The sequence below is a fragment of the Asparagus officinalis genome, chromosome 3 (assembly GCF_001876935.1).
Source record: "Asparagus officinalis chromosome 3, Aspof.V1, whole genome shotgun sequence".
In the NCBI taxonomy this organism is placed as follows: Eukaryota; Viridiplantae; Streptophyta; class Magnoliopsida; order Asparagales; family Asparagaceae; genus Asparagus; species Asparagus officinalis.
The window spans coordinates 49,194,600-49,208,213 of record NC_033796.1 but is presented as its reverse complement, the minus strand read 5'-3'; the positions used below and the strand labels follow the sequence as shown (position 1 = coordinate 49,208,213).

Here is a 13,614-nt window from a genome sequence, read left to right as displayed (position 1 = left end):
CTAGTCGAGAAGATCATCCATTTCGAAGTCATCAGCAGTGAACTGAGTAGACGGCTGCTTTTCCACCAGATTTGTTTCAACAGGAGACTTCTGGCTCGCTAGATACAGATCTTGGAGGTGTCGCGGAGTGCGACAGTTTCTGGACCAATGTCCAGTCATGCCACATCTGTGGCATTTGTCCTCCCAAGTGTTCTTGGGAATGGACGACAGCTCAGTGGTCTTCTTCTTCCACTTCTTCTTTCCCTCACTATTGCTGCTCTGGGGCGGGTTGTTTTTCTGGGGTGGACATCTGGCCTGCCACTTAGGGGCTTTCCCCTTGTTGAATTTACCCTTATGCTTTTTCTTCTGCTTCTGGGAAGAAAACATGTGAGCTTCGGGTAGAGGAGCTGAGCCTGCAGGGCGTAGGTTATGAGTGGCCAAAAGCAATTCTCTGTTTTGCTCCGCCATCAGAAGGGTGGAGTGCAATTCAGAATACTTTTTGAACTTTCGTTCGCGGTACTGTTGCATGAGGATTGCATCCTTCTCGTGGAAGGATGTGTAAGTCTTCTCCAACATGCGTTCCTCCGAAACTTCTTCACCACACAACTTCAGGCGTGAGGTGATATTATGAAGTGCTGAGTTATACTCAGCTACGGACTTAAAGTCCTAAAGTCGGAGGTTTTCCCACTCATAACGTGCACGTGGGAGGATTACATCTTTCTGATGTTTGTATCGGTCCTCAAGTGCAGTCCACAATTCCTTTGGGTCCTCTACAGTCAGGTATTCGGCCTTCAGGGTCCGATCAATATGTCTCCTGATGTAGATAATGGCTTTCGCCTTATCTATATCAGAGACGATCACTGTAGTAGCAACCTCAACATTATTTACAGCATTACCCGTACCAGTGGCCGGAGCCGGTGGAGCAGGAGTTGAAATTGTGGCTAATAAGCCCTGGGCACGTAAGTGGAACTTCAGGTCCACATGCCAACTCAAATAATTCTTGCCAGCAGTGTCTAGGACTTCGAAATCAACGCTCGCTATTTTAGCTATTTTATCTATGCATGTGAAAAACATGAATTAATAATAAGGAATTAAAAATTCATGCAATAAACATGTTGCGTGGATCAGCCCGTCACCAAAAAAATAAAAAGTGTCCAAAGTCTAATTATACAGACCAAAGATAACAAAAATCATAAAATTAAAATATAATTTGGAAAACCCTTGGGGGTCCCTGTATTTTGCAAAAATGCCTTCGTCTTCAATGGAATACACCGGTCTTTGACTTTTTACAATTATATCCTCACTACAATTTCTCTCTCAGAAGTAAAAGAAAATGCAAGGAATTTAAATTTGGTGACAAACAGGCTGATCCAAAAACCACAACATTATTTATTTAAACATCCACACAATTTAATAATAATATATGCAACAGGCATAACAATTTTGGACAGTAAACCCTTGCTTTCTTTGAATTTTTTTTTTTTAGACTTCTTGTTGTTTCTATGCGATACTGCCTACTTAATATTTTTAATATCATGTCAGCATGAGCACATAAACATTTATGTTTATTATTTTATTTTATTTTTGAATAGCAATTAACTAATAGTATTAAGTACTAGTTATGCCAACAAATAATGAAAGCAATTAGATTAGATGAACAACAATAAAATTGCTTAATAAACTGAAAAATTCCCGAGTGAACAGTAACCATCGGTGAACAGTAACAATTTTTTTTGAATTTTCCAGTTGTCATATATTATTCTACGGATTATAGTAATTACCTCTAGATCAAAGATCTAGGGACGATCGATACTAAAGATCCGTAGAACGCTGCCTCCTTGCGATGATCCGTCGAACGCTCCCGCTGCAACGAACCAGATCTCAATGTGCAAAAGAGGAAGGAAATATATATATATATTTTTATGGCTCGGGGATTCAAGAACACTTCGTGCTGATAACGTGTTTGAAACCCTTACATAGGCCAAAGGCCTATGATGTATATTTATAGATAGTCAATGTGAATAGGTTGAGTACCCAAGAGTCACCCCCACTTAATGGGGTGTTACACCATCATAATGGGGTGTGAATGGAGGGATAATGAGGGGGAGGCCAAAGGCCTCCCTCATCTCATAATACTATGTAGGATTTTTACTGTTACCTTGAAACTGTTTTTTTCTTAAAAATCACTATTTGTGAAATTAATTGTTGTGATAGCTAGTGGTAATTATATTTGTTTATATCTTCAAATTTAAATGGAAGACAAAGATTTTAGTAATTGGGCACTCTCCAATTACCACATAATTAGATATTCTAAATTCTCCTTAATTAGAAAGGGATAAACTAACTACTGTAATCACCATGTTATAGAGCAGCTAACTAGCCCACATTCGTTTCGTGAGTAGAGTCTCCTTCATCTACATTAATTAACTATAGACTTTAATTTGAGCCGATAGACGAAGCTTGTATCGGATCAACATCGCCGATGTGCGTCTGGTTGGTAGTCACATGATGGTATGTCTCTGCCTCATTCCTATCGGTTAATTCGCTAACTCCTTAGCCAATATCATTTTTTAAAAATTGGATTTATTAGCCAATATTGTTGGTTTTGGGTGTGTAAACCGAAGCCTAGGAAAAAATCAACAGCTGAGAAACCCCACCCGTTGGTCGATCGAAGCAGAAGCATCAGTCGACCGATGGTTTTGACAGAATTAAAAAGCCTGAAAATCGCTCTGGTAAGTCGACTGATGGGGTGCCATCAGTCGATTGATAGGGTAAACGAAACAGCTGAGAAACCCTTATCAGTCGACCGATGCAAGTGCACCAGTAGACTGATATCGGGTCAAGCAGTTTCCTGGTCCGTTTGGGAATCTGTTTCGAGTTAGGGTTTTATATATTCTTGAATTTTCTTTTGAGAGTTTGTACACGGAAAAGAGAGGGTTTTGAGAACACTTTGAGAGAGAGATCATAGAGAGAGTGATAGCCGTTTGCAGGCATTGTAACCTTCTTCAACAATCAAAGAAATTTTGGTGTGGCTCTCGAGGACGTAGGCATGTTTGCTAAACTTTATTAAATCTGGTATTCTCCCATTTTATTTTTTTCTTTCCTGCAAAGTTTTCATTTTGCTGTGATTTCTTGCTTGCTATTTATTCGTCACAAGATCCAGAGGGCGCGGGTTGTCGATAGATTAACCCTAACAACTGGTATCATAGCCTCGTTTGGCAAATATGTGTGTGAGAGCTATGGCAGAAGAAAGCAAATCGAAGATTAAGAAGTTTGACGGATCAGACTTTACCTACTGGAAGTCGCAGATGGAGGACTATCTGTACCAGAAGGATCTTTACTGTCCATTGATGGGAAAAGCAAAGGGAAAGAAGAAGGAGGAGACAGATAAGGACTGAGAAATACTGGATCGAAAGGCTCTAGGGCAGATCCGGTTATCGCTCGTAAAATCAGTCACCCATATTTGTGACACCCCTGTTTTCACACATGGCTGCAGTCTAAGGTGAACCCAGAGATGTCAAACTTACCATGCACCCACACTATGCAATAACACATTTTACCAATCACAGTAATATCCTCTAGTGGAATCTAAAAGAAGTGTAGGTACAAAACAAGCAAAATAAGGGAAGTAAAAACAATAGACATGATATAGAAGGATAAATCTCATAAGTGAAACCATGTTTCAAATGAATAAAACTTCATACACCTGATCTCTGAAATAACGTAAAATATCTCGACATGAATCAACTGGAAATGTAAATAAGGCACACTGCCTCAACAATATAAAAATAAAACTCCAATGTCTGAATAAAACATAAAATCTACTGTGGAGCATCTACTAATACTCATGTGACGACGACTATGCAAGAACTTCGTTATCTTACGGCTCTCCGTACCTCTGTACCGCCTAAAATAAAAGAAAACAACAAAAAAACCATAAAAAGAGCGTCAGCACGTTACAGCAAGATCACCTCCATCCGTCCCCAGAGGAAGGGCTACTAGATGGAGTGGATGCTCTATCTATTAAGCATAGTCTACCTAGATTTATTTTTCATGTATCTAAGTGGAATTAATATTTATAAATCTATAACACGAGACGTAGTACGTCGAGTGAAATAATCCAAATAAGGAAACCCTCATGTATATACCATTGTCTCAAATTATAGATATCTAAATGTTAATACCAAACTAAAGATAAATAGTCTAAAGGAAATCAATAATTAGAAACACACAACACGAGACTGGTACGTCGAGCGAAATAATCCAAACAAGAAAACCCTCATGTATATATTGTGTCTCACATTGTGGATAACTAAGTACTAATTCCAATCCTATGAATAAAAATAGCACATAAAAGAAAATATTCGAAACCTCAACCATAAGGAGTCAATGTCTCGTCTCAATCTACCCTCGGGTAGTTGGCGCAATTATAAGAAAATATCATTCAGCTCAATTATCATCATGAACTATATCATGTGCATCATATATCAAATGTGTATCCTGCTCTTGGGTAAACTACATGGAAACGTACTACAACTGTATATAAATATCATCTCATAACGATACTCTTGTTAGGCTCTTACTCAATCGTTCTATAGTAATAGGTTTTATCTACCTATTTCGGCTACGTATAATAACGATACTCTTGTAAGGTTCTCACATTCACATGTGGATTTATCGTCTGTAATGACCATGAATTTTCGATACTAGTTTAAATAACTTTTTTTGTATTTTTAAGTATTAAATTATTATTTTTAAAAGAGTGTTTACATTTTCTTGATTTTCTAGAATTTTCTATGATTTAAAAATCCAGTTTTACATTTATTTTAATAGTTTTACTAATTATAAATTTAATTGTTACAGCAAAATATTTTTAAATTAATATTTTATTTATTATTATTATTGTTATTAATTAATTTATATTGATTTTTTACTTATTTTCCTCCCTAATTTTATCCTTATTTTCCTCCCTAATTACCCTTAATTATTCTCCTTAACCCTAATCCCTCTACTATATAACCGCATACCTCCGTTCTCTCTCTCCTCATATTTTCTCTCTCCCCTCCTTCTTCCCTATCGCTGCCCAAAACCCCAACCTCCTTCACCCACGCGACCACCACCATCCTCTCCCTCGCCCCCGCTCGAACCTAGATCTGTGCCACCCTTTTCCCAACCCCGCCGTCGCTCAACGTTCACAGCCGTCGCCCTCCATCCCCTGTTGGCCGCCTCTTCCCCTCACCGCGCCAACCTTCACCTCCGCCTCCTCCAACTCCTCTCCGCCTCTCTTCACCAAGCTCCCTCAACCGTCGCTCACACTCGCGCGCTCAACGACGCCCAGCCCTGTTATTTCATCCTCTCACCTCCAAACTCCGACCACAACCTCATCTTCCTTCCCTAAGTCCTGCTCACATCTGCGCACAGCTGCCCTTCGCCACCGACAACATCTCCAAGACCTCCGACGAACCCCTGAGCCCCACTGCAACCCCGACCCTCACCACCAGCTCTACCTCCCTCTTCAAACCGATGCCATTGCAAGCCCTGAGCTCACCAGCCCAAGCCCGTCGCGAACAGCCCCGCCGCCGCGAGCTTTCCTGCTCAACCCCTAAAGTTTAACAGCCCCCTTCGTCACCACCGACGCCGCCGTCTAGCTTCACAAATCAGCTCCTCGGCCTGCAGCAGCGCCGTCGCCTCGTCCGTAGGCCCTTGGCCTCGTAGGCAAGATCCCTATTTCCTGATTATTTGTTCATTATAATTCTTAGATTTGTCGTGAATTAAGTATGTGCAAGATCCATTTTCTCATTTGATTTGTCATTACAATTTTTAGATCTGTTATGAATTAATTAAGTTTATGCATATATTAGTCTGCGATTTGATTACGTTGTAGTATATTTATATTATGATATTCTGTGTGGGATTGTTTGATGAATGATATTAAATGATGAGAAATACTTTTTAAAATGGAAAAGATTATTGTTCACATTGAAAAGAAAAAAAAATATTTTTTTAAAGATAAGTCTAGAATTATTATGAGAAATAGTTTAAAGAAATTATTTTGCAAAAGGATTTATTTATCTTCTGAAATTATAGATTCTTAATATGTCATACTTTATTTGCACATGATCAGTTGCATTTATTATTTCCTTATTGTGATCGAGAACCATTAGTAGTTTATAACTTAGTGGCTTGCGCGTCATGAATAAGACTTAATGATATGTGTGGATGCGTTGATCATACTTAAGGGGTGAACCAGTGATCCATTATAGGCCTAGAAACACAAGAGATGTTGGGGTGGAAAAGTCTTGGTTCGTATGATCGGATGTGGTTGTTGATTATCTTCCAGACTTGCACTAGTGAATTGTTTCGCACTGGGGTTAGTCTGTTGGGCCAGTGAATCGTTTCGCACGTGGTCAGTGAAATCATTTCGTCACCCAAGTTTTGCTTGAGTTAGGATCAGGCTAAAATCGGATTACGTGGTCCTCTTACCAAATTATTTCGTGGTATTGGATGCGCGTAGAGGATCGTAAATAATCAGTTTATCCGGTAATGCGAACATTGACCTATTTGAGATGTGGACCAATGAGCTATTATAGGATGGCTAGTTGCATGACCTTGTTGCTTGGATGATTTTGGTTTCTTCTGATCATTATACCCTAGTAGTGGATTTTATTTAACTGGTTGAATACCAGCTGCATGCTTCTATTTTATTTACTGTTATTGCATTTGGTTGTTCGACCGTTTCTAATCTCCCTTGTGGGATCTTACCGTGTGCCATGCACGCTGACGTACTCCTATTCTCTCGGGTTGTACGTCAAACTTAGAGGATGGACAGGTCTAGCTTCGAGACATGCCAGAGTCCAAGTATCCTCAGCAAGAGTGTTTTGCAGACAGAGCTGAAGAAGAAGCCGAAACTTAGTTTATTTTTGCAGTACTTCCTTTCTATTTCTGTTGGACGATGTATTTTCCATATTTCTTTAGTGCTTAGTTAGACTGTTTTGTAATAAGGGCATGTTTGACCTAAATTTTGTGTCTCGGATGATATACTATTTGTGATATGGCTCCTTTCTGTTCTGAGCTGTTTATTATATTCTTGCTAATTATGATCGGGGACCTATAAGTTCCCACTTTATTGTTTGATGCTTAGCGTATTAGATTGAGTGGAAATGATCTAGTATTTATTTCTCATCAGTCTAATACGTCGCGGGCTTGTTCGTGTCCCGATTCCTAGGTATTTTGGGAAACGGGGCGTGACAGTTTTTTATGATGGCCCATGCAGGTTACGGTCCTAAGTTCCTACAAGTGAAAATATAATAGATAATTTAGACACATATCATATTTCATCTGTAAGACTATACTTAAGCCCTTATCCTATTATATGGATAAATTATGTTTTAGTCTCTACCTTATCACTTTTTGACTCTGAAGCTTCCCCTGTTTTTTGTCTCGTCGCTTTGCGACTACACACTCTCTTCCTATAATTTCTCTTTCCTAGTGCTGGTCATTATATTATTTTATGTATCACACACAGTGTTATATTATATATTTTTCATTAGACTATGTTACTTATACATTTTTAATTGCTCAAATCATGTTCATAAGTGTTTAACATTACTCTAGATTTCACATATACATCACATAGCATATCTGATATTCAGATTATTTTCTTATGTTTAAATATACTTTTGCATATCTACATTGTGCGTGTGCATTTTTTCTGTCATACCATCTATCATTTACTTATGTTCTAGATTATTATATATTATTCGTATTTTAGTGATATACATTAATAAGTTCATGATTTTGATATTCTACATATACATTCTTATTCTTTATTTTTTTAACTCACAACATTTTCAGTACATAATTATCTTATCAGTCAGTTTTGTCTTGTTTATGTTGCTTTAGTATGTTCATATTGGTTTTGTTATTTCTAAGAACAATGTATTTTTATTTTGATATTCAAGTAATTATTCATATTGTTAGGTTTGGAATTTGAGTTACTAATTATATAGCTTTTGTTACATTATCTCGTATCATTAGTTATTACTCTTTTATAACTAATATAAGAGAAAATTCTAAATAGCGTTGTGGGTATGTATGGTATTCACTCATGGGTTGTTAATAGTGCATTTGTATATTTGCTATTTGTTGCTATATTTTTTATATGTATTATTTTGTCATTGCGGCAATATTCATTGTATATGCATGTTATTTTTCAATGTTTATTTTAGAGTGTTTTTAGATTTTTATGTCCTTTTATTGTGTCATTATTTATTGTTCATTCTCTAATCATTATTTTCGATTACTTTGTGTTGTGTTTTACTTTTTCATTCTTTTCATACTTACTATTCACTTTTTATTATAGTGTATTCACGTAGATTATTATATTTATGATGTATAATTTTTATTGATTTATAGTCATTCATCATTTCTAATATCAACTATGTCTAATCGTGTTCTGTTTCATGTATTATAAGTTTTTATGTTCCCATGTTCATCAATTATTTATGGTACGTTTATCTACAAATATCGGTGTTTTATTATACGAATTTATGTCTTCTTCTGTTTTCATTTGTTATAGATCTATTTTATCTTCCATAGTTCATATTTCAGGTATTATACATCTTTATTTATGTATATTTATGTTGATCGTATTTATGTGATTTTTAACTACTATGCATATATTGCTACATCTGAATTAATTTTATACAGTAACGATTATTATTGTTGTATCTTATTCATATTTATTATTTTACCTTATGAATATTACTAATATTTCTGAGTTATCATATTATTTGTCGAATATATATAATCATGTTCTTATTATGTTTTATATAATATGTTTATTTTGAATCACTTGATGCTCTTATGTCTATTTTATCATATAATATTTTATGGCTGTTTTTATCATAATTTATCTTGTTAGCACGATTAGTACTATAAGTATTCAGACTTTTTATATGTTTATTATTATGTGTGTGTTTTCATTTTTAATGGCTGTTATATATGATGATTTTATTTGTTATATTATATAAACATGTTTAATACTTGACTTAGTATTATACCTTGTATGATAATTATTTAATACCATATATTCTCAAAATTTTTTGATTATAACTATAACTATTTTATTGTATTTATCATCTATTGTATTGTGTATTAAATGTTGTATTTTTGCTTTGTTCATTATTGATCTATGTATACCATAAGCATGTGTGTTGTGTGTATTTATATTTGCTATATATAATACTAATCTGATTTTTATGTTATTTTTAATGTTTATTATGGATGTTTTATTGATCCGAACGACTATTATAATTATTATTTATTCATGTTTGTTTTGTGATCATTGTGTTTTATACTATTGCTACACACAGTTTCATAACGTCTTTTATCATATTGTGATTATATGCAACTATGTTTAACCAGGATATGATAGTTATTATTTTACCTTATGAATATTACTAATATTTCTGAGTTATCATATTATTTGTCGAATATATATAATCATGTTCTTATTATGTTTTATATAATATGTTTATTTTGAATCACTTGTTGCTCTTATGTTTATTTTATCATATAATATTTTGTGGCTGCTTTCATCATAATTTATCTTGTTAGCACAATTAGTACTATAAATATTCAGACTTTTTATATGTTTATTATTATGTGTGTTTTTTCATTTTTAATGGCTATTATATATGATGCTTTTATTTGCTATATTATATAAATATGTTTAATACTTGACTTAGTATTGAGCCTTGTATGATAATTATTTAATGTCATATGTTATCAAAAATTATTGATTATAACTACAACTATTTTATTGTATTTATCATCCATTATATTGCGTATTAAATGTTATATTTTTACTTTGTTCATTATTGATCTATTTATACCATAAGCATATGTCTTAAGCAAGCTCTGCGGGCATGGTTTGCAAAATTCAGTTCCACTATTGCACGTTTTGGTGTTGCTTCTAGTCCTCATGATTCGGCCTTATTTATCCATCGTACTGAGAAGGGTATTGTTCTGTTGTTACTTTATGTAGATGATATGATCATTACATGTGATGATTATGTGGCCATTTCTGACTTACAAAACTACCTCAGTCAACATTTTGAGATGAAAAATTTGGGGCCACATAGTTACTTTCTCAGGCTTGAAGTCTCTTCTCGTTCTGATGGCTACTATTTGTCTCAAGCCAAATGATAATCACATTTTATTATAATTTTATACCCTCATTATCTATTTTATATGAATAAATATACCACTAATAATTATTTTTATCTTTTAATTGCAGGTTAATGAAGAATAAATCTCAACTTCCCATCTCTCAACAAAAACCCATTGATTAAATGAAGAAATGAATCAAGAAGCCAATTGGAAAATCAATTTCCAATCTATCCAAAAGCCCAGGCTAAGATGAAGGATTAAAAGAAATATCAAAGCCCAAAAGCCCAAGCAAAAGCCCAAGATCCAAGCCCAAGAACCAATGAAAGAGGAGTTCTGCGGACAGCAGCTAGAAGCAGGCAGGCATCGATGCCAGCATCGATGGGGGCATCGATGCCCGTATCGATGCCAGCATCGATACCCCTAGATGGAGATGAAGAATTATTTAGAGGTTTGCATTTTCTTTCCTTTTTCTCTTTTATTTCCTTTTTATTGCTTATTAGTGTAGATTTATTTCTATGCTTGTAGTTTAGATTTTATTTTCTTGTTAAATAGCCAAGAGGCTAGAACCCTCTTGCCTTAGATTTATTTCATGCTTATAGAATAGATTTAATTTCTTGCATTTAATTCTTGCAATTTTATTTTGTAGTTTAGATTTTGCACTTTATTTTGTAGTTAGATTTTAATTTCTTATACTATTCACCTTGAGGCTAGAACCCTCTTGGGTTTAGTTTTTCTTTTTGTTTATTTTTATTTTGTTTGATTCGCCTTTAGGCTAGAACCCTCTAGGGAATCACCATTTTCTAAGAAGTGGGTTCAATTGTAGATTACCCATATCTATAATTGAATCCACCATCTTTAATTTCTTGCATTTTCTTTTATTCTTGAATTTTATTTTCTTTATTCTTGATTTTTATTTTCCTTTTCCTTCTTGCCTTATTGATCATATTCATTCTTTGTCACATCCACTCTCACTTATATCTCGTGCCGATTTACACACTATCACTTCCACTCTCTCTATCTCTCCACAATCACATTCACTTATCACTCCTACTTGTCACACACACAACATAAGAACCGATTTTATATTTTCTCCTACAAAACACCTTCCTCGTGGGATCGATATCTTAAATACTATAACTTGACACGGTTGTGCACTTGCAACCTTTTTGGTACATGTTTATGCCGCATCACCAAATATGCTTCTGATTTGCTTTCCAGATCTGGTCTCACTGATTCAAATACTGCCTCAACACCCTTGGATACCAATGTTAAGTTAACTCCATTTGATGGCACAACCCTTCTTGATCCTACTTTATATCGACAACTTGTTGGTAATCTTGTTTATCTTGTTGTGACTCGTCCTGATATTGCCTATGTTGTGCATGTTGTTAGTCAATTCATGGCTGCTCCTCGGAGTGCTCATTTTACTGATGTTCTTCATATTCTAAGATATGTCAAAGGCACTCTTCTTCATGGACTTTATTTTTTTGCTCATTCGTCATTAATCTTATCTGGCTACTCTGATGCTGATTGGGCTGGTGACCATACTGATCGTCGTTCCACAACTGGTTAATGCTTCTTCTTGGGTGACTCGCTCATTTCATGGAGAAGTAAGAAGCGAACTGTCACATCTCGATTAAGTACTAAATCTGAGTATCAGGCCCTAGCCGATGCTACTTCTGAATTACTTTGGCTCTGTTGGTTACTTGAGGATATGGGTGTTACACGGTCCTCTGCTACCATTCTACAATGTGACAATCGAAGTGCAATTCAAATTGCTCATAATGATGTTTTCCACGAATGCACCAAACACATTGAGAATGATTGCCATTTTGTTCGTCAACATCTTCAGCATGACACTTTACAACTTCTTTCTATTTCTTCAGTAGTTCAGCCTGCAGATTTTTTCACTAAAGCTCATCTTCCTGGTCAGTTCACTCATTTACTCAACAAACTCAAGCTAGTCTCCACTATCCCATCTTGAGTTTGATCTTGTCCATAGATGTCGCCTTAATCTTAGCAATAGATTGTGCCTTAGATCATATATTTGGGATTATTGCCCATTGATTTCTTTCCTTTTTAGCTAGGTTGATGTATATATATAGATGTGTAAATCTCTTGTACAACACAACAATTGAATATAATTTGTTCTTTGCCAAACATGCCTTTGATCCCGATGATTTTCCCCTCATCTTGGCTCGGTGCAGGCAGTGAAAACGTAAATGAAAGTTTCATATCTATTTCCCACTCCATTTTTCTCATTTCCATTTTCTTTTTATTTTCATTCTGACTAAACTATGGAATTTTGTTCTCTCTCTAATTTCCTTTTTCTTTCTTTCATTTCATCAAACGAAAAACAGAACCAAAGTTCAAGGGACTCTGCACATAACTTGCATGAAGTAATTAATTTACTCGACCCTGTAGTGTAACAAGTGGCGGCTCTATGTTTACAGTTGCATCCCCATTGCATACATAGTGCTGTAATGTTTATAGTTGAACAACCCCCACCCCCCCACACACACACCCACACCCACCCACACACACACACACCAACCCACCACCCCAAACCACCAACCCAAAAAAATGGCAATCCAAGATTGAAGCCATCTAAAAATACTAAAAAAAATTAGTAGCAAATTTGAATTAGCCCGTTGGAAGTAGAATCCCAGTTAAAATTTCAATAATAAAGTGTATCAAGATGTTTCTCCATCAAGAACTATAATCTTGTAATATTATATTTTTATTTTTAGTTAAATAGATGCTCGTTCCCCGTCCCCTTCCCTTTTAATGGAAAATTTTCTAGATTCGTCATTGACTACCTCCAATGCGAGAGTATTCTCTAGTGCAGTAAGCCTTAAGCAAATATGTACTCGTGATATTACAACACCACTACAACTTGTATATGTGCAAGACAGGTGTCATATCCGAATAAACACATAGAAAAATGGAATGTATTCATTATGATATCAACGAGGTCAGAGGCGAATCTATATACGAGCAATTGCACCTCTAGATATTTGCAAAGTATCGATTAAAGTCTCTTAGGTTAACCCCCCCACCCCCCAAAAAAAATAAAAATAAAAATAAGTAAATAAATAAAAAGAACCCCAAAAAATTCACCTCTCCCAATTCTGAAGATCTAAAATCCTAACTCTATTCCCCTTCTTTACCTCTAGAATAGCTGTCCGAACCCGTCGCATATCAGACCACCACCAAGACCGAGTGCATTAATTTCCATCACCTACTATAGTTTTATAATATTGTATTATTATATGATATTAATGGGTATCCTTGACAAGTAGGGGATTTTCCTTCTTGACAATGATGTGACACAATTTTCACATAGTGAAGATTGTGTCACATCATTATCAAGGAGTGTCAATGATACCCATTAATCTCTTATTATATTTAGGTAATTATTAAATACTTATTGCGCCCCCCCTCCCCCCCTTAAAAACGTTT

At 35.4% G+C, this 13,614-nt stretch overlaps 1 protein-coding gene across 1 annotated transcript; it reads right to left on the bottom strand.

Annotated features, from left to right (window-relative positions):
* Positions 1-3,534, bottom strand: LOC109835076. Its single transcript, XM_020403072.1, has 3 exons — positions 3,507-3,534; positions 694-1,034; positions 1-585 (listed from the first exon to the last, which is right to left on the bottom strand). The coding sequence occupies exons 1-3, from the start codon at positions 3,532-3,534 to the stop codon at positions 1-3; spliced, it is 954 nt and encodes a 317-aa protein (XP_020258661.1).